At 39.5% G+C, this 25482-nt stretch overlaps 2 protein-coding genes across 3 annotated transcripts in view; both read left to right on the top strand.

Annotated features, from left to right (window-relative positions):
* The first annotated feature begins 24 nt into the window (after positions 1-24).
* NOP10 (NOP10 ribonucleoprotein) lies at positions 25-834 on the top strand. The gene is made up of 2 exons (XM_034994881.1): positions 25-159; positions 467-834. The coding sequence occupies exons 1-2, from the start codon at positions 106-108 to the stop codon at positions 605-607; spliced, it is 195 nt and encodes a 64-aa protein (XP_034850772.1). The 5' UTR covers positions 25-105; the 3' UTR covers positions 608-834.
* Positions 835-6546: 5712 nt separating this feature from the next.
* Positions 6547-25482, top strand: part of SLC12A6 (solute carrier family 12 member 6) — an 82027-nt gene continuing 63091 nt past the window's right edge. Inside the window, exon 1 of one of the 2 annotated variants that reach the window (XM_034994396.1) lies at positions 6547-6817. In XM_034994396.1, the coding sequence (XP_034850287.1) occupies positions 6547-6817 (271 nt within the window). Of the gene's footprint in view, positions 6818-21469; positions 22840-25482 lie in introns of those variants that run through there. The other variant, XM_034994397.1, reaches the window with a different exon arrangement.

Consider the following 25482-nt stretch of genomic DNA (forward strand, 5'->3'; position numbering starts at 1 on the left):
GGCCTTGAGAGAGACTTCCGGCTTTACCGGAAGGAAATTAACAAAAACGTGAGACCATCAGAAAGAGCAGCCGACGAATTTAGGACTTCTGGCTTCGGTGTGGTCATGTTTCTCCAGTATTACCTCAACGAGCAGGGAGACCGAGTCTATACGCTGAAGGTGAGAAAAAACAAAAACAAAAAATGGGTTGTAAATGGTCATGGCAAGAAGTATAGGTGGGAGAAGCGGCTGAGACCCGCCCCCGAATTGCCTGGGTGGGTGAGGGGAACTAGCAAGCCCAGAAGCCACGAGTGGTGGAAGGAGTGTATGACTTGTTGATCTAACCGTCGCGTGTCCTGTTTTCCTGGTTACCTTTTTTCGCGCAGCCTCCTCCCCATCCCAGACTCTGTCTCCCTGATGACGCCAGTGATTGAGTTTTCCCATCACTCCTGTACTGAAATTATGTCTCTCTTTCTTCCTCGAGCAGAAGCTCGACCCTATGGGACAACAGACCTGCTCGGCGCATCCTGCTCGGTTCTCCCCAGATGACAAATACTCTCGACACCGAATCACCGTCAAGAAACGCTTCAAGGTGCTCATGACCCAGCGACCGCGCCCTGTCCTCTGAGGGCCCCCTAAACTTCATGTCTCTTCTGCTACCCCTCAGAGACTTTCCGAAACCAAGCTCTTCAAACTGTGAGCGTGGAAGCCTTCTTACCACCCTTGCTCTTTGGAATCCGGTTTCATCGTTGCCCTTGATCATGCTTGTGTAAATCGATCATGGTAGCATCCTTCTTTTGAATCTTCTTTCCACATTTTGAATCACTGCTAGGTTATTAAAATGATTTGAAAAGCCCTTATTTTGTATGTTGTGGGGAAAAAGGAGGGGTTTAAAAACAAAAAAGAGGGAGATGAGAGGGAAGAGCACCCCAGGGGTACAACAGCCCTTGGAAGAAAACCTTCAGTCACTGGGGCACCTGGGTGGCTCAGTCGTTGGACGTCTGCCTTCGGCTCAGGTCATGATTCCACGGTCATGGGATCAAGCCCCGCATTGGGCTCCCTGCTTGGCGGGAGGCCTGCTTCTCCCTCTCCCACTCCCCCTGCTTGTGTTCCTTCTCGTGCTGTGTCTCTGTCAAATAAATGAATAAAATCTTCAAAAAGAAAAAAAAACCTTCAGTCACTGCTATGGCAGTAGTGCTGTGCGGGATACGGTGTTGGGGAACCGGAAAAATGGTTCAGATTCTTCCACAACTGTCCCCATTCACTAAAAAATGCCCTTGTTCTCATTTAAGTAATTTCCTGCCCCTTGAAATGACGTTTTGACTCAAAATGGAGGAGTTGCTTGAAAAATAATAGCAGGGGTGCCTGGGTGGCTCAGTTTTTAAGCGTCTGCCTTCGGCTCAGGTCATGGTCCCAGGGTCCTGAGATTGAGTCCCACGTTGGACTCCTTGCTCAGAGGGGAGCCTCCTCCCTCTCCCACTCCCCCTGCTTGTGTTGTCTAGCTCTCTCTCTCTCAAAATAAATAAAATGTTTTTTAAAAAAAAAGAAAAAGAATAGCAGCTATATTGTAGAGGGAATGCAGTGAATTGGAAGTCAGGAGACCAGGATTTCTGCATAACTTTGAGAAAGTAATCAGTGTAGTCTCATTTTTCTCATCATTTCTAAGCCTTATTCCAACTTGAAATTTGATAGGATTCAGTGGTGGATAACAATATATCTCACTGTGTTGCAAATAGAACTGTTGTGAATACAAATGCCTTGATTTTTATTTACTCCCCCTCTGAAAATATTCCCAGGTTTTTAGTTCTCTCCATCAAGGAATTGTCTTCTCACATACACCTAACTTTATATTCTCTTTGGCAGCCAGCTGCTTTGTGGAACTCTACATGGATCTTAATTTAGAAGATGAGGTATGAGAGATTGAAGCAGGGATTTTGCTGTTTTTTAAGCTACTGTTGGGGTTAATTAAAAAACAAACAAACAAAAAAACCCCTGGGAGATTTCTTAGGACAATTCATAGTAGAGGAATGATGAGGCAAAATACTGTATGTAAGCTTTCAAAAAAATGCTAGCTTGCTTCTTCCTCTCTTTGCTAAGTTAATCAACTCATTATTTTCCAGTCTTCCCGTTTGTGGCTTTTGACATTGGATTTGAATGTTTGCCTAGTGCCACTGATTTAAAAACTGCTTTATGGAGATTGTGTTCTAATTAAACAATCTTTTTCTACAGCATCAAGATTCTAGATTCTAAAAGCAGATGTAACTTAAATCGGCATAAATTTAATTTATCAGCACAGGTCCTGGAAAGGGATAAACATTTCTCTTGGACTCTGATGTCTGACTGTCTTAGCAGAAAAGTTGAGGATAGTTGCTGACTGCTGGAAAAAAAAAATCTCTCGGCTTGAGTGATAATTAATAGAAGACAAATGATTTTTGAATCACTTATGGGAATGGTAAAATGAAATTCTTGTTTCCTGTCAAGCAATTTTTAATTTCTTAGCATGTTCACTTACAGGGATTTTAAAGTGTTACCCTATCTTATTAAGGGGACAGTGATGGAAGAAATGTTAATTCTGCAATAACTGGAAAAAGGATCTGCTATGGAAACTTCTTAAACACCAAAGTCAGTAAGTGAACTCTGCTAGCAATGTTTTGTAATTTGCCTGTGATTTTGTCTTTATAAGTAACCCACTACCTGCCCCCACCCCTCCCCAAAAAGGATTACTATTGTTCCATGCTACCTACCTGCTGTGTAAATTGAAATGAAAAGACTTTGATCTGGAAATATTCCTAATTGAAATAGAAGAGAAAAGGTAGACTGGTTTAAATATACCAAGGACTTTTTCCTTAAAAGGTTCTCTGGATATTAACATCTGAGATATGCTCAGAAACGGAAGAAGAGAGTTTTAAGAGGTGTAGTATATTGGTATTAGGTAGTATATGTAAGTGAATGAAAATACACTGGTATGAAACAAAATTGGATGTTGCAGAAACCCACCATTTCCTTATAAATATGAGAAAGCCTATGAGAGGAGTGGGGGCTGGCCGAGCCCAGCAGGGTCAGCTGTGGAGAGTGCAGGAGCCTTGGCCACCTGGCGTCGGGTTGCTCTGCTGTGCTCCATCACCTCTTAAACATGCATCCTAACTTATCTCCACACTTGCACACTGAAGAATGCAGTGTCTTGATAAACTTGCCTCAGGAATGTCACAAACACCACAGCATTCTGAAAATTTTTTTTAAAAGATTTTATTTAGTTACTTATTTGACAGAGCATAAGCAGGGGGAGCTGCAGGGAGAGGGAAAAGCAGACTCCCACTGAGCAAGGAGACCCGATTTGGGGCTGAATCCCAGGACTCTGCGATCATGACCTGAACTGAAAGCAGACGTTTAACTGACTGAGCCACTCAGGCGCCCCTGTTTTATTTTATTTTATTTTAGACCTGGAGGAAACAATGAGGTACTTTTTTACTCCATTGCCAGTGTTTTCCCTACTACTGCTACCAGAATATTTTTCTTAGCATGTTTAACATACAAATAGAAGTGTTAAGTAAATTTTGACTCATCAATATTTTGTTTGAAAGTTATTTCCTATAGCTTTGATCGAGACATTTAAATTTAACAATCTGTGCCCTGGCTTTGCCTGGGTCCTTACGCCTCACAAGTGGAAATGTTTACACATCATCCTTAGCAATAGATCAGAACTGTATTGAAAACCTGAGCCAGGAAATTCTCTTTTATCAAATGACACATAAAATCCAAAGTCTGGTTAAAAAGATCCAGTAATAAAAATTAAAAAAACAAAAAACTTTTTTGAGATATACAATGTGTAAATAAGGACTAAAATGTTTAAAAAACAGAAACAAAACAAAAACACAAAACAAGAAAGATCCAGGTAACAAAATGAGAAATAAATTCCCATTTAAAATGTGAACTACCTGGGGCACCTGGGTGGCTCAGTCAGTTAAGCACCTGCCTTCTTTCGGCTCAGGTCATGATCCCGGGGTCCTGGGATAGAGCCCTGTGTCAGGCTCCCTCTCCTTCAAGCTTGTGCTCTCTTTCCCTATCTGTCTGTCTCTCTCAAATAAATAAATAAATCTTTTTTAAAAACAAGATAAAATGTAAACCTCCTTAAAGTTTGATTCTTTCTCTTTAAAGCCTATGATTAACAACTCTGGCTCATAGCTTCCTGAGGAAGCAGGAAGTTCACTTCCTGAGGTATTAATGTTCTTCTCAGGCAAGCCTGTTGGTCATTCAAATCTGAGGCTTTCTTTCTTTTTTTAATGAGGTATGCCTGTAATTTATTTTTCAGATTCCTCCACCGGATTAAAAAGTCTTTTTCGCATTGCATTGTCATGCTCCCTGTTCTTGGTCCTCTTTTCCATGTACTCATTCTTCAAGCATTTTCTCATCTCCTGACTGAGGTCATTGCAATGACCAAAAAAATAGCAGAATGCAGGGGCACCTGGGTGGCTCAGTTGGTTAAACGTCTGCCTTCAGCTCAGGTCATGATCCCCAGGTCCTGGGACTGAGCCCCTTGCTCAGCAGGTAGACTACTACTCGTACTACGCTTGTGTGCGCACGCTCTCTCTCTCGCAAAAATAAATAAAATCTTAAAATAAAATTTAAAAAAATTTCTTTAATTGAACCTTCAGTCTAACTAGAAAATGAAAATAGCGTTTTTCTCCAGCCTCATTGAGGTATAATTGACCAAATTGTATATATTTAAGGTGTACACATGAGTTGATATAAGCATACATGGTAAAAGACATTTTAAGGACAGGAAAAAGAAAAATTTAGCACAAAATGAATATAATTTGACAATACGGTGCTTTAAAAACAGACATCAGCTTAAAAATTTCAGTAATGGTCATACCTAGGTATATGGTATGGGAGGTTGGTGATTTTTAAAGAAATTATGAACGGTATTTTCAGAGACGCTTTTATTAAAAAGAGATGGTTTTTGAGGTTCTGAGGGCAAGGGGCATCGTCTGCTCCCCCAGTGCCTCCAGAGTGAGTTCGTGCAACACAGCGGGACCCAGAAGGAAAGGGGTTTGTTTTCTCCAGTGCACGCAGCTCAGGCCCCAACACTCAACTACAATTCCCATCTTCCTCCGGGCCTCGCACGTTTGGCTCCTCGGTCCCGCTGCGACCCCGGCAGCGCATGCGCGCAACCCTTTCCGTCACCTTGCAGACTGCAGAGGCTGGGCGGGGCTCCTCGACGCTCGCGGGACGGTACCGCCCTCCGACCGCTCCCCAAGGCTTCTCTTCGGACCGTTAACCTCGAATGAGGAACGAGCTGGGAGGGAAGGGAGGGGCTGCGGCGGCGCTGGCACAGCCCGCCGGGCCCGGGGCCGGGGGCGGCGAGGTCACGTAACGGCTGCTCCGGCGTCTACCCGGGGAGGGGGCGCCCTCCCCGGCAGCCGGAGCCCTCCTGAGCGCGCCGCGGCTCCGAAACAGTTACCGGCTCGTAAACAACAGCTGCGCGCGCACCCGCATCAGCTGGCGCCGGTATCCCGCACCTGCGACCTCCTCCTCCCCTCCTCCCCGCCGCCCCCTGCTGCTTAACCCGGGCCAGCCTGCGAGGCCATCTCCTCTCTTGCTAGGACCCGAAGGAAGAACGGCGAGGGGCTGACCTGCGCCGCGGCCCTGGTGGGGGAGAAAGCGTCCTCCGGCAAAGGGGTGGCCCGTCCTGTCACACGCAGGAGAAACCCAGCGAGCCGACCGTGGGCTCGATGGACTAGCGACGACCTGCCACGACCCTGAGCTGCAGTCCCAGGGATCTTGATCCGCTCGCCAGCCGCCTCCTTCCAGATCCTAGGGACCGTTCTGCCAGAAGAGCGGGTGGGCCACCCCCGCAGACCTCTTGGAGACGGGAATCCGCTCTGCCCCTGCATCCTCTGCTCACCCTTTTCATTCTCCTCTATCCAGTAGTGTGGGGTATTTTTCCCGTTATGCATGCGCATCTCTCCTACCAGACCCAAGTGGATTATTGGCCTCCCAAATATCGGCTGGCTCTACACACACCACCCAGCCAGACCTGTGGGGTATTCACCTGATACACAACAGGTGGCCGGTGTACACCGTTTCGCAATCTGATCTGTGCTATATCCGCCTGATAAGGGTGGGCCTGCGCGCACTTTGTTCAACTAGAACCGTGGGACATTTACCAGATAAAAGACTTAACTACCTCGGCAGAAACCTGGGGGTCGGGGGGAGAAAGGCTTCACCTGCTTCTCTGAGACCATGGCACTGAGCCCGCAGCCCTGGACCAGGGGAGACAGCTAAATCACTCTTCTTTCTGAAGGAACGACGTTCCACGAGATTGGCATCGTTTTGTCTTTTTTTTTTTTTTTTTTTTCCTTAAATATTTACTGGTTGTGCACTTTCCAGGGTAGTCCGTTTGAATTCTGAGTAGAATTCTTATTTGGGACTTTTTGTGTGGTGTAAATCAAGGTTATTGAGGGTTTTTTAAAAAGTTTTCTATTTTTGCAATCAAAAGTAAGCGTAGGAGGAAGGATTTTGCGGGGTTTTCCTTTTTTCTTTGTTCTTATAAAGGAAAAGAGAATAATGCATCCTCCAGAAACCACCACCAAGATGGCTTCAGTTCGGTTCATGGTGACACCAACGAAGATCGATGACATTCCAGGTTTGTCAGATACCAGCCCGGACCTCAGCTCCCGATCCAGTTCCCGAGTAAGATTTAGCTCACGGGAAAGTATGCCTGAAACAAGCCGTAGTGAGCCTATGAGTGAGATGTCTGGAGCCACCACTTCACTAGCAACTGTTGCACTGGATCCAGCTAGTGACCGGACTTCTAACCCCCAGGATGTTACCGAGGGTAAGTGGGAACACAGATGACAGGATACTTTAATTGCTGGCTTATTTATCTGATTGATTTCCATTATACAGTAATCATCAGGAACTGTGCGATCTCTTTGAGATGCCTAGGAACCCTTTGGAATAATGGTTAGCACGATGACTGTCTGTAGTAATAACTTTGGCATGGGGGAAAGAAAGTAGATTTCTATTTTTACTTCATTTTTGCCTCCTTGGATTTGAAATGAGTGGTTTGGTTAAGGGTGAATATCAAAGAATTTAATAGTTTTTCAGCGCAGAGAATCCTAAATTGTGAAATTTAGTGGAGAGCGAGCTTTGCGGCTCTATTACAGTCTGCTTTTAAGGCTAGTTACTAGCAGTAGTTATTGATCATCTCTTAGTTATTAGCTTTCCTACAAAGACTTCAGATATTGTATCACAAAATTCTTTTTAAAAATGTGTATTTTACAGAGACAGTGGTTCAAGAAGCTAAGTTCACAGTGAGGCTGGTGGGTCTATTGTGCTATACTGTGGAATGGAGAAATTCTGAAGAGGCTTTTAGGGCCTGATTCCCATATAATTTTGTAAAGAGGCTTTTAGGGCCCGATTTCGACATAATTTTTTCACTTTGAACTTTATATGGGATGTATTGAGTCTCTGTAGTCAGGAAGTAGTGGTACCCAAGCCACTTCTGACTTACTTCACCACTGCAGACCTTTAGCTGCCTAAACGAATTTGTGTTAGCTGGTTTGGAAGTTTTTACTGGATTTAGTGGGAAGAGGTGATGGAAGAGAGAAATGAGATAAAATGGAAAGGTCATAACATTTTTCAGACTGTGGGATAGAAAAGTTTGAGAATTGCTGTACTGATTTATATGTTTAGTTTTGTGCTAAATTCTGACGTAGATATGTCAAGTAATGAAAATTTCTCTTAAGAATCTTAAAGACTCTTAAAATGGTATTCTACCCAAATTTGAAAACCATAGCTTCAGCTACTGACTTGACATTTTCCGGTGTCAGGAAATACTGTTCCTCTTAACCTAAAGGGTGCAGGAAACCAGAATGATTTTAGTTCCTTATTTCGGTTTGTGTTTTTGAATGTTTGGAAACAAGGTAGAGTTGGTAAAGTTTGTAGTCCTCGAATTCACTTGACTGACTTATGGAGATATGGACTTATCTATTTACAACTTCTTGACAAACTTTATACCATGTACCATGGTATTAAGGTTACATTATGGAATAAAAATAATTTATCATTTTCTCTTCCTCAAATTCTAAATTGTTGTTTTAGTTTATATCCATCATACTATATTTAGGTTGTAGAAATACCAGGTATAGACTATAACAGTGTTATTTTTTTTATTGCTGTAATTGTCGCTAGACAATTTATGGCTAAATGTTGTTAGACTTGTGACTTATATGTTATGGAACTGTATTTTTAATCTGTTTAAAAAGTGGACTTGAGTAATGTGTTAGCCTTCTGGAACAGGTTCCTGATCCAGGCTGCTGTTCTTACCTTATTTACAAGCATTCTTTACAGGATAGAGCAGTGTCATTTTACATGATAGGGGTAAAACTGGGACATGTCTAGGTGAAATCTATGCTGTCTAGGTGGATATAGAAGTTAAAGCTTGGCTCTCTTTCTAACATAGTCCTTAATGTTTAAATACTCTGGTACCAAATGAAAGAGAAATCAGTAGTCCAGCCATTAGATTGCAATTTCCATTATATTCTCAGGAAACTAGAGATAGAAAACTATTTTCCAGTATATTCTCAGGAAACTAAAATAGGAAACTATTTTACTAATGACCTATTTTTTTTTCTCTTTCTATCTTCTAAAAGAAATTCTTATGACAACTATAATCTTATGATATATTTTCCCCACTATCAGAGGGACTGGTCAAAAATACAATTATTTCGTCTTTGGCTTCATAATCTGTGGATACCCTTGTTAGATCTTTATAGGATGCTGTTGTCAAGAAAATCAAGGACATAGTGATCTACACTTGTCTCTGGGCTGGCATTATTTTAGGAAGACAACACTGCGTTTTCTGCAATTGATTCTGTCTTTAAGCTCATAGTGTATTTCAAAATTGTGTTTGCTATTTTAATATTTAGAATTCTGTGACTTTTTGGCCTTTTATACATCCTTCTGTGATTGTGATTGTATGATTATCTCTCCTTTCTCCACAATTCCCATGCCTCCCACATTTCTTCCACATTTAAGCTTCCCATCTTAAATTTCTTGTCATATGCTTTTTACATTACATTGCACAGCAGGGGGTGGGGGTTGGGGGTGGTGTGAAACAGGAAGTTTTAAATACTTATTCTGTTTTAATTTTTTCTACTGTTGGCCTTTTGAGTAGATAATTATTTTTCTGTTATCAAAGTATTTTTTTTAAGATCTTATTTATTATAGAGAGAGAGAGCACACAAGTAGGCAGAGCAGCAGGCAGAGGGAGAGGGAGAAGCAGACTCCCCGCTGCGCAGGGAGCCCAACCTTGTGGGGGCTCCATCCCAGGACCCTGGGATCATGGCAGACGCTTAATTGACTGAGCCACCCAGGCGCCCCTGTTATCAAAGTATTTATAATTGTCTTTTCGTTTTGTCAAGGTTCCCTTAGAATTGATGGGACTGTGCAGTTGGTAAATAAAAACAAGAATCTTAGTCTGTACTTGCTTATACATGAACAGTGCCTTAAAGATACCAGGAACTGGGGTGCCTGGGTGGCTCAGTTGGTTAGGCGACTGCCTTCGGCTCAGGTCATGATCCTGGAGTCCCGGGATCGAGTCCCACATCGGGCTCCCTGCCCAGCAGGGAGTCTGCTTCTCCCTCTGACCTTCCTCCCTCTCATGCTCCCTGTCTCTCATTCTCTCTCTTGCAAATAAATAAAAATCTTTAAAAAAAAAAAAAAAAAGATACCAGGAACTGTTGAGAGTGGATAGCTTTGGGGAGTTATGAAAATAGAGTGGAGGATGGGAACTTCCCTTTACCTAAACAGTTCAGAAGGGCATGTACAATTTTTTATATTGAGGGTATATCACTTTTATAATACAAATTTTAAGAGGCATAGCATGTTAGGGAACCTCAGATGATCAAAAATTGAATTCTGAAAAAAAAAATTGAATTCTGGTCAAACTCCTTTTTAAAAACTGAGGAAACCAAGGCTCACAGTGATGGTTATTTGTAGCTCACAGAGTGGCAAAGCCAAGACTGAAGCACAGGCCTCCTGACTTATATCCAGTGCTTTCCATATATCATTTTGTCTCTGCCATAATGAACATTTTTTACATTTGCCTCATAACCATCTGGCTCTCTTAAATGATTGTTGAAATAATAATTCCCAAAAAAGAGCAAGGAACATATTTTTATATGTCTTACACAGTATCTAATACATTTCATCCTTTTACAATTTAACACATGCTCCCTGAGGCTCTGATATTTGTGAGGCACTCCAGTAGGAATTATAGGAAATCTGTAGATGAGATAGTCTCTGCCTTTGTAGAGCTTGTAGTCTGGTGATGAAAATGACAAGAACCCTTTATCCATTCCTTCACCATTTACTGAACACTTTTTTAAAAAAGATCTAATTTATTTATTTGAGAGAGAGAGAGAGACAGAAAGAGTACAAGAAGGGGGAGCAGCAGGCTGAGGGAGAAGCGATGCGGGACTCGATCCCAGGACCCCTGGATCATGACCTGAGCCGAAGGCAGACGCTTAACCAACTGAGCCACACAGGCGTCCTTACTGAACACTTATTAGGGGTCTGGTCCTGTTGTCAGTGTTAAGGATGCAGGACCAAGAAAAAGAATCCAATAATTGTTCTACAGAAAGTTACGATCTAATAGAGAAAACAAATGTTCATATAAATTATGCTGTATGATAAGTGCAACAATAAAGATACAGCAAAATACAAAAAAAAGGAAAAATGCAGCACGCTGTAGAATAATATAATAGATACAGCAAAGGAAAATGATGAACTGAGGTAAAAAATGGAGACACTTAGAGACTGGAGGACTTGGTGGGGTAAGGTGGTAGTGAAGGAAGTAAAAGGTTTAAAGATTGTGGTCAAACAGTTGGATGTTGGAATTAATGGTTTCAGAGTTGGGGCAATTCCAGTGTTAACATGATCTAGTGTGCAGCCTTGGGAGTGGGTTTTTGAAGTGGAGTAAAAATAGAAGCCATTTAAGTCAAGGAGCTCTAAATATACCAACTTCAAGGGTGGTTGTTACCAAGTTTTTATTGGGGGGTGTTAGGTGGTAGAGATCCCTATATCCCTCACTATAGCACCTATTTCACTTAATTTTGTTGTTTTTGTTTGTATGTTATCTTTCTCAATTAGGCAATAGGGTTCTCATGGACAGGGACACAAAGTTGTCTCTGTATCATCAGCACCTAGTATGGTGTGTGATGCTACATATAATTTGCACTCAGTAAAATATATATTGAGTTGAAGATCTTCTAGACTAACAAAGATAGAAAAATAAACAAAAATTAAAAACATACTATGATAAAGGCAAATGAAATGTACCCAATAGAGCAGTGATGCTTCATCTGGCTGCATGTTGGAATGATCTAGAGATCTTTTTAGAAAATACTTCTGCCCCTTATCTAGGGATTTCTGATTTAATTGCATCAGTAGTTTTTAAAAGCTTTTCAAAAATCTGATTTCTAACAGAAAGCCAGAGTTGAAGACCAGAGCCCCAAAGGAAAGAGTGATTAATGCTGTACCTATGGGAAGACCTTTCCCACCTGATTGGGATTTCACTGAGTGGATAGGCACAGCAGGCTTTTCCTTAAATGTTAGTAGGTCTAATAGAATAGAATATTTATCTTCCCTTGGAGCCATTACACTACATGTGTGTTTAGCCTATTTGACTGATCTACCAATTCTGTGTGTTATTGGTAGGTCTCATAAATGTCTCTCATGCTAAGGTTAAATCAGAATAATGATTGACTATGCAACTTTGAAAGCTATCTAGTTTTTTTTTTTTTTCCATAAGAACATGTTTCAAAGTACTAAGTACTTTTCTATACTTCTCCAAAAAACTTCTAATTTTTTGCCCCAAACGAAAATAAGTGAATTACATTGTTTTGCCAATCAAAGGTGAATATTATAGTTGGCCCTTGAACAACACAGGGGTTAGGGGTGCCAGCCCCCATGCAAGAGAACATTTGAGTATCATTTTTTACTCCCCCTGAACTGTAACTGCTAATAGCCCACTGTTGACTGGAAGCCTTACCAATAATATAAAGTCAATTTTAACAATTTTGTATGTATTCTATACTATATTCTTACAATAAAGTAAGCTAGAGAAAAGGAAATGTTACTGAGAAAATCATAAGAGTGGTGCCTGGGTGGCTCCATCGGGTAAGTGTCTGCCTTTGGCTCAGTCCCAGGATCCTGCGATCATGACCTAAGCCGAAAGGCAGACACTTAACCGACAGAATATCCAGAAATAATACTTATTTTCACAACTGGGTAATTTATATCTAAGATGCATGTAAAAAATTTACTTAATTGATTTATTTTTTTGTAGTTGAGCAGTGTGCTAATTTCCAAATAAAATTCTAAGAATTATTAGGATATATATATAGAAAACATTCTTCCCTTGAGAGGTTAATTCTTTCCTTTCCTGAAAAATCATGTTTTGATATTTTTTCATTTTAAAGATTTTGTCAGAGAGAGAGAACACAAGCAGGAAGAGGGCAGGCAGAGGGAGAAGCAGGCTCCCCACTGAGCAAGGAACCCAATGCGGGACTCAATCCCAGGACTCTGGGGTCATGACCTGAGCCGAGGACAGATGCCTAACCAACTGAGCCACCCAGGCGTTCCAGATACTTTTTCATTTAAAAAAAGTCATTTTCTTAGGAGCTATGATGGCATTTCTCATCCAGACGAAAATTGAAACTGATAAGGTTAAGTAACCTACTCAAGGTCATACAAATAATAAACTGAAGAATAGTGATTTAAACCCAGGTGTGTGTGATTTTATTTTATTTTATTTATTTATTTATTTTTAAGATTTTATTTATTTATTTGACAGAGAGAGATAGCAAGAGCAGGAACACAAGCAGGGGGAGTGGGAGAGGGAGAAGCAGGCTTCCCGTCGAGCAGGGAGCCCGATGTGGGGCTCGATCCCAGGACCCTGGGATCATGACCTGGGCCGAAGGCAGATGCTTAATGACTGAGCCACCCAGGCGCCCCGGTGTGTGTGATTTTAATATCAGTATTCCTGTTATTACACTTCCTCTACTATACTACCATTGGTTGGCTCTGTTTAAACATTTAGTAAGAAGCATAAAAGAAATGCAATTTTTATGTTCAGTGTACATTTTTGCAGCTTTTTGCCTTGCACTGGGGACATGAAAGGAAACAGTTTATTGTTTTTATTATTCAAAAAGAGGTAGTAAAATGACATGTTTCCTGAATCATTTTAAGGTTCTATGTTCCTGAAAGGAAATCTGGCCTAAAAATATGTATTTTAAAGTTTTTATTTTTAAGTAATCTCTACCCCCAACGTGGGGCTGGAACCCACAACCCTAAGATTTAAGAATTGCATGCTTCACTGATTGAAACAGCCAGGTGCCCCTCTTTCAGTGTCTTTTAAGTAAATGGTCTGCAAATACCCAGGGCAGCTTAGTAATGCTGAATTATACAGTTATTGATTTAATACAGTCATTTCTCCTAAAGTTAATGAATATTCTTATTTTGACCCAAGTTTCAGTAGATCTATTTGTTTTGGGTTTTTTTTTTAATTTTTCTTTTTTTGTTTTAGTAATCTCTACATCTCTACCCCCAACGTGGGGCTAGAACTCACAACCTGAAATCAAGAATAGCATGTTATACTGACTGAGCCAGCCAGGCACCTCACAGCAGATCTATTTCAAAATGGAGTTTTGTTGCAAGGGAGGAAAGAAGCAATAACTTATTTAAAACCATAACAACAACAATAACAACAAAAAAACCACTTGTTCTCTGAGGTGAAATTAACAAGAAAGTTTTGTTTTGAATTGTGTTTTTATTTTCCTTTCTTTACATTTTTAGAAATATGTCTTAAGTTTTGACCATGTGTTGCAGTTTCATTTTCTAAGCACTGTTTGTAGTGTTGCTTAGAAGCCTATCTAGCAAGTATTTCATAATAAAGAATGAAATGTCATACATCAGAAATGAAATTCTGAATGAGTTACTGAGTAGTCCATGTTCATAGTGCCAGTGTTGTTTTTGGTTGGTGATTCTTGGGTCCTACAATATCTAGGCTGTAATGACATTCGACTAATGAAAGAGATGCGCAGCCTTATTTAGGGAGTTGTAATGTTGTAGAAAAGGAAAGAGTGGAAGCTGAGGACTCTTGAGTACACAGAGGCTTTTTGATAATGCCTTCTTTAATATTTGGGTCAGCAGCCAAAATGGGCGATATAGCTATCAAATTAGTTAGCCATCAACTATCCTTCTACTACATTCTTTCCTTCAGTGAAGACTCACAGCTTCAGTCCCTGAAGAAATAACTAGGCAAGGTAGTAGTATGTTGTGCTCTAAGGGTTCTGTCTATGCTTACACCATATTGTACATACAGTCCTGGTTTAAGATTGCCTTTTATTTTATAGTGAAGTAGATAATGTGATTGTGAGCTCCTCGAGGGCAGGAACAGTGCCTCCTTCTCCATTGTATTCCTATTTCCTGGCACATAGTGGGCATTCATATATGTATTGAATACATGATTTCTTCAGCTTCAATAAAGCATGAGATTTTCCTGATGTTTTGATTTGGAGAAGTCTTTGTCTTCCTTGCAATACAATACGTTGAGTCCATCAGACAATAAGGTCTTTTATGTATTATCTTTCAGTTGTTAGCCCCCTAATATGTCATATATTCATCACTGATGCCATTTTATAAAAATCTGTTTTCATAGACAATTTTTTATAATTCTGAGATTTAGGAATTTTAAATTCTTACTATCCATGATAGTTGGTCTTCACCAAAGTAATTGATTAACTCATGAAATTATTTCTGTAATTGTTCACATAATGCATAATTTAGAATTTGTGATCATTTTGATATTTTAAACCATTATTTACTGTCCAGTGTGTGAAGGAGAAAAAGGGTTTGCCGATATGCTAAATAAGGAAAATATATATACATTTTCTGCTTAAGAATGAAAGTCAGTATACTTTTACAGCTATAGCTCTAAATTTAAGTACTGAACTGCTTATTCTCTGCCAGTAAAATGTTTACAACGTTCTGTAGCACAGCCATTTGGAGTGTAGTATGTAAATGGTGCTGGTCCATGAGCTGTTTACTTAACCTGTCTGTGAGGAGATAAGTTCAGAAATTGAAAGTTTTTGGGGCGCTTGGGTGGCTCAGTTGTTAAGTGTCTGCCTTCGGCTCAGGTCATGATCCCAGGGTCCTGGGATCGAGCCCCGCATCGGGCTCCCTGCTCGGCGGGAGGCCTGCTTCTCCCTCTCCCACTCCCCCTGCTTGTGTTCCCTCTCTCGCTGTGTCTCTCTCTGTCAAAATAAATGAATAAAATCTTAAAAAAAAAAAAAAAAAAGAAATTGAAAGTTTTTAAAAACTTGGATAGCAATTTGATAGAGCAATTTTATGTCAAATCTGGATATAAAAATTAGAACTTGTGTTTTGTATATTTTCCATTTTTCTAGTATTTCATATGAATTGTGAATATAAAGAAAAATAATCCTTTACCAGAGGTAATTTGCAAAGCACTGTTCTTTTGACTGCCTAACCTTCTGAATGATACCACATGAGGTATTGTTTCCCCACCAGTGGCCCTTTGAAGCTTGAGTAAATGAATGGGGGTCAGGGAGTGGGTTAGTCCTTCAGGCAAGTCTGATATTTTCCTTAAGAATCCCTGCTCTAACACGTGACCTTTTTCCTCTCTTAATATTTGAAGATAAGAAGTTAAAAATTTTTGGAACTCCTGTACCTTTTTAGAAGTTCTATAATTCAGACATTTTAAAGAAATTCTATAATTCAGATCTTTTTCCTGTCAAACAACATCCTCTTAATAAGATGAATTATTACAGATCTGTTGTTAGATTTATAGAATAAAGAGTATGAAGGGTTTACAACTGAGAATAAAACATAATTAACCTTTGTTGCTCAAAGTTTATCATAAATTTACCTTGATCAAGAAAATTAAAGCATAATGTAGTTTTCTACTTATATTTAGTTGCTGGCTGGTGGTTATAATGATTCAATGAGAATATATATCCTAAATATTTTGAAGTAATAACTTGCTACATTAGAAGCAACTGCTTGGGAAAAAAAACAGAAAAAGCAACTGCTTGGAGGTAGATTACACTTTCTTTACTATCTTTTGTAAAAATACCATTTGTAATAGACCAAATACTATAAGCACAAAGCTATTAATTGTTTACAATTTTAAAGGTTCTCTCAACTGTGGCTGGATCTTAATAGTAGATAAAGTACTCTGAATGGATCTTCAAATTCAAGAGTTTAGGAGAGATTCATAAGATTTTAATCTGTTTCCAAATCAGAATCCGTTGTTCTTTGCACACTGCTCCCACCAAATTTATGTGTGTGTGTGTGTATGAGAGAGAGACAGAATTCTATGAAAAGGTGTAGACAGATGAGTTAAGTCTACATTGTGTGTATGTCATGGAACTTAGTCTGCTCTATTTTATACCTTTTCAGCTTTTTAATAGCATGCTGGTACCATTGATCAAGCTCTAGTTGCATTTTTTATTAAAAAAAATACTATTTAACGTGTTACTAAAACCTTAACATTATATCTGCAAGATGCTCTCAGGAATGAGCAGAATGACATTTGGTAAAACTCATGTATTCAAAATGTATGTGGCTTTTTAATTCCAGGAATTTGCTTACTGCTCACTTATTATAGAAGTTTTCTTGCATTGTGGATCCATTTTTAGCATGAATTACTAAATTCTTAAGAATCACTTCAGCTGGGCACCGGGGTGGCTCAGTTGGTTAAGCATCTGTTTTTGGCTCAGGTCATGATCTAGGGCCTGGGATCGAGCCCCACATCCGATTCCCTGCTCACCGGGGAGTCTGCTTCTCCCTCTGTTCTTCCCCCCTGCTCATGATCTCTCTGTCTCTCTCACTCTCTCTCTCTCACTCAAATAAATGAATAAAATCCTTTAAAAATAAAACACTTCAGAACATAGTGTGGTTCTAGATTATTTGTGTATGGCTTTTGTACAATACAGTTCTCAGGTTCTGAAAACGAATAAGAAATACATATATGATTAACTCTAAAACTGAGTGGTTAGTATAACAATATAGTACAACCTGAAAGAATCCTTATGTTGAAAATAATTTCCCACTGGCTTTTCCTTGTATAAGTCTTTTCACTACATCTAATTTGTCTTTGTTTTTTTTTAATAAATGGGTTGAATAAAACAAAATGCTAGTGGTCATGAGCTGTTAGCTGTGATTAAAAAGAAGCAGTTGGGTAGTGTAGCATGGTAAACTATACTTTTAAAATATTTACCATAGTAGATCCATTCTTCTAAAGAATGGGTAGGCATGCTTTTTAAAAAAAAAAACAGACATAATGGGGCGTCTGGATGGCTCAGTCAGTTAAATGTCTGCCTTTGGCTCAGGTCATGATCTCAGGTTCTGGGATCGAGCCCCACATCAGGTTTCCTGCTCAGCAGGGAACCTGCTTCTCCCTCTCCCTCTGCTGCTCCTCCTACTTGTTCTCTCTCTCTCTATGTAAAATAAATAAAATCTTTAAAAAAAAAAAAAAACAAACAGGGCGCCTGGGTGGCTCAGTTGGTTAAGCGACTGCCTTCGGCTCAGGTCATGATCCTGGAGTCCCTGGATCGAGTCCTGCATCGGGCTCCCTGCTCGGCAGGGAGTCTGCTTCTCCCTCTCCCACTCCCCGTTTGTGTTCCCTCTCTCGCTGTGTCTTTCTCTGTCAAATAAATAAATAAAATCTTTAAAAAAAAAAAACAGACATAATGTAGTCACAAAGTTTTACTGAAACTGATTAGTAAAATAAATATAATATGTATAATATTTGGCCTAATGTACAAAGCACTATGGGAGTAGTGCCATTATAAATGCCCTTTTTGCCTTAGCCTGCCCTATGTCTTACTATTTAAAAATACCATAGTTTTTTTTTTTAAATGTAAAACTAAGTATTTCAAGTCTGTATAGTGACTGATTTCAAACAGCATTCAACACTATAAAATCGAAGTACAGGACTACCATTTATGTAACTGCCTAAATTTTATGTGAAATGGAATTTGACTCATAAGTGATTTGCTTTATACTTAGATCTAAAGATCTTTTATAAAGCGTTCAGTGAACTTCAGTTTATTGTATTTTTTCCAACATTTTATTGTGACAATTTTCAAACATACAGAAGAATTGAAAGAACACACCTGTATCTTTATCCTCCAAATTCTACAATTAACATTTTGCTATATTTGTTTTACCACATATTTATCCCTTCCAGTGGATCCATCTATTTTTGAAGCATTTTAAAGTAAGTTGCAGGCATCATTTATGCTTCAACTCCAAATACTTCTGTATGCATATAATTAATATGTAATATATAACTTAAAATGTTTTTGAGATTCATCCACGTTGTTGAATCTATCAGTAGTTTATTCCTGGTTATTGTTGAGTAATAGTCTATTGTATGAATATACAACAGGTTCTTTATCTTATTGATGGATAACTGGTCTGTTTCCTATTTGGGCTGCTATGAATGAAACTACTATAAACATACTTGTTCAAAATTTATTTTAAAAAACCTGCCAGACCAGGGTTCCTGGATGGCAGAGTCAGTTAAGCTTCTGACTCTTGGTTTTGGCTTGGGTCATGATCTTGGGGTCTTGGGATACAGCCCTTCATCAGGCTTGGTGCTTGGAGTGGAGTCTGCTTGGAATTCTCTCTCTTATTCTCCGTCTGCCCCGCCACCCTGCGCAAGCGTGTGTGTGCTCTCTCTCTCTAAAATAAATAAACCTTTAAAAACAAAAACTGCCAGACCTCTTTCCAAAGTGGTTGTATTATTTTATATTCCCACCAACATTTGCTCTACATCCTTGCCAACAGTTGTTGTTTTCTTTAAGATTTTTTTATTTATTTGACAGCACAAGCAGAGGGGGCAGCAGAGGGAGAGGGAGAAACAGGCTCCCCGAGGAGCAGGGGACTCGACTGAGTTCTGGGATCCAGTCCGATGCAGGACTCGATCCTAGGACGCTGGAATCATGACCTGAGCTGAAGGTGGATGCTTAACCAACTGAGTCACCCCAGGCATCCATCCTTGCCAACAGTTTTAATGATGATTTTAATTTGCATTTCCCTGAAGGCCAGTGATGTTGAGCACTTTTTCAAGTTTATTAGCCATTTATATAACTTCCTTTATGAATTGTCTACTTAAATCTTTTTTTCCACTTTTTTTCCCCAAGATTTTTATTTATTTATTTGACACAGAGAGAGAGAGAGAGAGCACAAGCAGGGGGAGTGGCAGGCAGAGGCAGAGGGAGAACCAGGCTCCCCGCTGAGCAGGGAGCCCGATGTGGGGCTCGATCCCAGGACCCTGGGATCATGACCCGAGCCGAAGGCAGTTACTTAACCAACTGAGCCACCCAGGCGCCCCATTTTTTCCCCCACTTTTTATTGAATTTTTTTGTCTTTTAATTATTGAGTTGTAGAGGATTTTTATATATTCAAGATACAAGTCCTTTGTCAAATACATGTTTTAGGGGTATTTCCCCCCAGTCTCTGACTTGTGTGTTCATTTTCATAATGGTGTCAGTTTGTTGTATTTTTTCACAACATTTTATTATGAGAATTTTCAAACATATGGAAAGTTGAAGGACTTCTGTAGTGAACACCTATACACCCACCAGAGTCTGTGATTAACATTTTACTCTACTTTTCCTAACACGTATCTGTCCATCTATCTAAGTAAGTAATCTCTACACCAAATGTGGGTGTAGAGATTACAACCAGCTTACGACCCCTAGATCAAGAATCGCATGTTCTACCAACTGAACCAGCCAGGTGCCCCCATTGTCATAGTTTATTACACTTTAAATAGCTATTTCTAATTTTTAAAAAAGATTTATTTATTTGAGAGAGAGAGCGAGAGAGAGCACGGGGGGAGGGAGGAAGCAAAGGGAGAGGGAGAGAAATCCAGGCAGACTCCACACTGAGCACATTGTTGGGAGGGGTTAGGGGGGGACTCGATCTCAGGATTCTGAGATCAGAACTGAGCTGAAACCAAGAGTTGGATGCTTAACCAGCTGTGCCATCCAGGCATCCCTAAATAGCTATTTCTTACATTCTACCTTCTCTATCTAATCACTCCCCACACAGCACTCACCTCAGCTTTACCAGTCCCCCCCAAACTTTTTCTGTATTACTTTAACTTTGCCTTCAATTTTTTATGCTCCTGCACTTTTATCTACAGTCCACCCTAAAAGAGAACTATTTTAAAGTTGCTGGGCACTGTGGTATCAAAGCATCAAGTTGGTAAATGAATTCTCCTGTCACAGATTAACAGGAATGTGTTACCTTCTTACTTCTTTAGTTTGAGGATTTTTTTAGAGGGGAGAAGTGACAGGGTAACATTTGTACATAGGCTTATATGCACAAGCTGTACACAGATTTATAATCTGTCATTGTTCGTGTCCATCAACTGTAGATGATTAGCCATAGTTCAAGTCTCTTTATTAAATAAATATGAAAGGCCAGATCCTATTGGAAATATCCCGTGGCACTGAAGTATTAAAGAACTTGGAACCCAGGGGCGTCTGGGTGGTTCAGTGGTTGGGCGTCTGCCTTCGGCTCAGGTCATGATCCCAGGGTCCTGGATCGCGCCCTGCATTGGGCTCCCTGCTCGGCGGGAGGCCTGCTTCTCCCTCTCCCACTCCCCCTGCTGTGTTCCCTCTCTCAGCTGTCTCTCTCTCTCTGTCAAATAAATTAAAAAATTTAAAAAAAAAGAACTTGGAACCCAGAATTTGATATTGAAATCTCTGACAATTTGGTAGTTAAGTTCCTTTGAATAAATTAGTAGAGTAGCTACCTGAGTTGTTAAGTATGGAAAAGTCACTAAGGGCACACCACACCTGACTTAGTTCATTTCAAAGATAAAATAGTTACAAAGGTAAGAATAGTTACAAAGATTTCTTAGGTAATAAACTTTTCTCTTTCCCCTATCTTAGTAATTTGCAACTTTGGCTGCTTGTTAGAACCATCTGGAAGGTAGGGGAGCTTTTAAAAAGTCTTATTGCCCAGGCTCTATTCCAGAGCGACTAAATCAGAATATCTGGGACAGGACCCAGACATCAGTAGTTTTAAAATCTCCCCAGTTGATTCCAGTGTGCAGCCAAGATTACAAATCAGTGCTATACAGGAACCCATGAAATTAAAGTTGGGGTGTGTCTGAGTTTTCTTTCTATGAAACTTCTATGCCACCTACTAACAAGGGTACTACAGGTTTTTAGGTTGGGCTTCGCTATTTATAAACTCTGTGACTGGGCGCCTGGGTGGCTCAGTCGTTAAGCGTCTGCCTTCGGCTCAGGTCATGATCCCAGGGTCCTGGGATCGAGCCCCGCACCAGGCTCCCTGCTCAGTGGGAAGCCTGCTTCTCCCTCTCCCACTCCCCCTGCTTGTGTTCCTGCTCTCGTTATGTCTCTCTCTGTCAAATAAATAAATAAAATCTTTAAAAAAAAAAAAAAAACTGTGACTTTGAGCAAGTTCCTTAGCCTAATGTTTCTGTGCTGATTAAATGAGATCATAATGAAAAGTTCCTAGTGCAGTGCAGAGTACAAAGTAGGTCTTCAACAACTATTGGCTTTCTTTTCTTTTAGAAATAGTATAGGAATAAATGAGGATTGTAAACCATCATTCCTTCTGTTAAATTTAGTGCAGTCTTACATGTCAGGTGTTACTAACAACAAAGCCCTTATATTACATCATCAACATGGAAGTTAACACAGGGCTCAATTTACTGAACTCCCTTATCTAAGTTCAGAGATACAGCCTCAAACTCTATAGTTAGTTATCAACTGAGCACTTGATACAGTTATCTGATAAAACACACCAAGAATTAAATATGTTAAATGTTTGAGGGAACTATACAACTCTTAGTGGGATTTTCTTGAATTTTCTTTCTTTAAAACAAGATGTTTAAACTCTCTGCATAAAAAAAAAGTCTGAACTCTTTATAAAAATATTTTGCTCTTTTAAAACAAACTTGGACTTTTGGGAATATTACTGTCTCTTTTTGGATTCGTGGTATACTCTACAGTGTCTAGAACTATGCCTTGTATAAAATATGTAGATGTTCATTGAATACTTGTGGAATTAGTGTTCTCATCTGAACAATAATTACTATTTTTCATATACTTTAAAATAAAGCAACAACAGAAGTTTACAAATAATTTGTTTCATTTTCTAAATTGATGTAGTGCCAGTTTTTCTTTAAAAGTTTGTACAATGAACTGTTCCCTAATCTTTCTCGTGTGAAATATGAGGGCAGAGGTTGAGATCATGACGTGCACGTAGGGTTGGAAATAACTTAAGTGAAGGAAATGAGTGGGTGAGTACACAGTGGGCGGTAGTTATGAATTCTGCCCACTGTCAGCTTTTGGCCGTTCTGGGAAAGCTGCCTAAACAGTTCTTGGGATTCTTAAGCTTAACAACCATAAGCAAGGGGTGGGGTGCTTACTCCTTTTGAGTGAATGATAAACACAGTGGAAGGCGTGTCTTCCAGCGTTCCACTCCCTTGGGGCTGTAGGTCACGTGAACAGAAAGTACTTCCCTATTCCCAGCCTCGGTCTCCTGTAAGGCAGTGATTTGAGTCTGAAAGGGGCACAGCAAGGAAGAGGTAGTCAGGGAAAGTAGACTGGAAGGAAGTTTAAATACAGCGAGAGCAAGGATTCCTAACTATAACAATGCCACACTTTACGGTGACAAAGGTAGAGGACCCAGAGGAGGGGGCAGCAGCTTCGGTCTCCAAAGAGGGACAGCCCAGCTTAGCAGAAATAAAAGCCCTGATTCAGCATTCGGATGAACCAGGTGAGTACTCAATTTAGGAGCTTTTAGAACCTATGGGGTCTTTTGTGAAAGAAATGGTAACTAAAATTTTAAAAACACCTCCTTAAGGATGGAGAGAAAGTAGTGTGGTTAAAGTCTTTTTCAGTCAACTGTTTCACTCCCTTGTATATCTGATAACTTCTCTCTTTTCACATTCTGGTTTGTTTTCCCCACAATGAGTTCTGTGTTCATTATCTACAGGTGAAATTGAATCAGTGGCAATATATGAAAAGTTTTCAAGCGAAAAGGAAGCACAGTAAAAGTCAATTTACGCGGAATTTAAACTGCACCTTTTGCTGGGACAATTTAAATTATATCTGGAAAAGTACATAAAGGGGAAGAGTATGGTTCAGTAGTTTTGTACAGTGGACTCTGCACTTGTGACTTCTCAGGTTATTCAGTATTTTGCCTCAGTTTACCAGTTAAACATTAATTCAGTAGCGAAAGGTCTAAGAACTCTTTAATGAAAGAAGTACAATAGATCATTTTGGTGACTAGCATAGCATCAGGTTTAGTAAGTTTGATGAATGTGATTATCCCTATTATTTTCTCTAAATGGTAACAGTTACACTTGCTGGGGGAATTGTGGTTTTGAATTTTTAAACATGCAATTAAAATGTTAGTTAATATTGCATTAAATATAGATGTAGTTTGAAGCCCTTTATTTTTCAAGTCTATAAGTTTCATAAATTGTCGAAAAACTTCTCTAGTATGTGAATATAGGCTAAGAGAATAAATAATCTCTCAAAATTCCTTTTAATTCCATGACTCTAACTTTTCTTTATAGCTAGTAACACATCATAATTACTTTCTGTAAACTGCTGTTTACTGTCTCTTGTCTTTATAAATTTTTAAAAATCTCTAACTTACAGAGACTACAAAAAAAATTCCTTTTATTTTTTCCTTCTAGTGAGAGAATTTACCAGGGGAGATAAGATTTTTATGGAAAGTCTTTGTCTGCCAGGTTGTTTTCATTTTGCTGAATAGTCAAGGGTGATAAGTTGAAGTGTTTAGCCTACTTTGAACTTGAACCTGGTTCTCCACAACTTTAGCTCAAAGAAGTTAAGGTTTTATTTTCCTGATTGTGTGTGTTTGAAGTTAATACTTTCTTAGTTGCTTATGTTTGCTGCCCTTAGATTTTAATCCCTTTAGGCTTTGGCTTTGGCTTTACTGTTGTCTTAATTTCACACAATGCAAACAAGTGAAGTCTATCTGTACCTCATTTCACTTGTCATTGGTTTTTTATTTCCTTTCTTCACCACCTCTGCTCTGTTTTATTATTTCATCTTTACTGGTCCCATCATGTTTGGTGAAATCTGTTTTACTCAAATTGCAACAGTGTTGAAGTCATTTAATCTATTAGCAACTACCTAGAACTGTAAAAATTTTTTGATAGTAGCCAACTTTGTAATAAGTGACATGCTAGGCTTAATTTATGTTCTTCCATAGTTATTGCTTTGGGCAAAGAAGTGACAGATATAATCTAACTTGAATTTAATAAGGCTTTTTATTTTGGCGTTTTCCATGACAGCCCGAAAGTGGCCACTTGAATGAACTATTGTTTGGTAAGTGAACAACTGATGGGAATATATTATCTAAATTGTATTTTCTTTATCGTAAGGTTAAATTAGAGGGGAAGGAGGGAAACATATGGGGAAAACTTAAAAAGTTTTTTTGTTGTTGTTTTTTTGGTTTGTTTTTTAGGATTATGACATTTTTGAGGATAGATGTTGTTTGGGGAGCAGTTGCTTAAAACGTAATAAGTTTTAGCCCCCTGTTCTTCTGAGTTAAAAATCTAGATTGTGGTTTTGTGGCAAGCACTTCTAACACTAGCCAGTTTTGTAACCAGTTGCTTTTTTTCATGTTTTTCTGTCAGTATCTGTGAGGAGAAAAAAATACATACCGTCATATAAATGGAACATATTTCGAAAGCAAATCCTTCTTTAAAATGTGTTCTCTCAAAGGTGAGATTTATTTGAACTAAGACAGGTAATTTGAGATAAAATAGAAATATGAATATAGACATAATCTAATTTTAAGAAGTACATTAATCCCTGCCATGCTAGCTACTAAATGTCAATCTAGTATAACCCTGCTTAATTAGTTTTGAAGGGAAAAGCAGAAACTCAGACTTCCTAACACCTTTTTTTTTTTTAACTTTATTTATTTGAGAGAGCGAGCACACGAGTGCAAGCGCACAAGCAGAGGGAGCAGCAAAGGGAGAGGGAGAAGCAGGCTTCCCACTGAGCAGGGAGCCCGATGTGGGGCTCAATCCCAGGACCCTGGGATCATGCATGACCTGAGCTGAAGGCAGACGCTTAAGGACTGAGCCACCCAGGCGCCCCTCTTAACATCTTTCTTGACTGTTTTCCTCCTTCCCCATCCAGTTTAGGTGCCCCATCCTATGTTTTCCCAGCAGCCTGCCCATGGAAATCCTATGAAACACATCTGTATTGCAATTATCTGTTAACTTGTCTCTCTTCCCCCAGCCGACTCACTGTCGGTCCTTGAGGATAGAGACCTTATCAAACCATTTGTGTATCTCCAAATCCAGGTGAATTGCACATAAGAGGCTATTCAGTGAATAGACTTTTTCTCTGCCTTTTAAATTCATTAAACACGTGT

Source organism: Mirounga leonina, unplaced genomic scaffold, assembly GCF_011800145.1.
Source record: "Mirounga leonina isolate KUSES-001 unplaced genomic scaffold, KU_Mleo_1.0 Mir_91, whole genome shotgun sequence".
Taxonomy (NCBI): Eukaryota; Metazoa; Chordata; class Mammalia; order Carnivora; family Phocidae; genus Mirounga; species Mirounga leonina.

Excerpts from the sequence above, each read along its gene's own strand:
- NOP10 (XM_034994881.1), top strand. The coding sequence starts at position 106 with ATGTTTCTCCAGTATTACCTCAACGAGCAGGGAGACCGAGTCTATACG. Across the intron at positions 160-466 it reads ACCGAGTCTATACGCTGAAG|AAGCTCGACCCTATGGGACA; the intron begins GTGAGAAAAAAC and ends TTCCTCGAGCAG.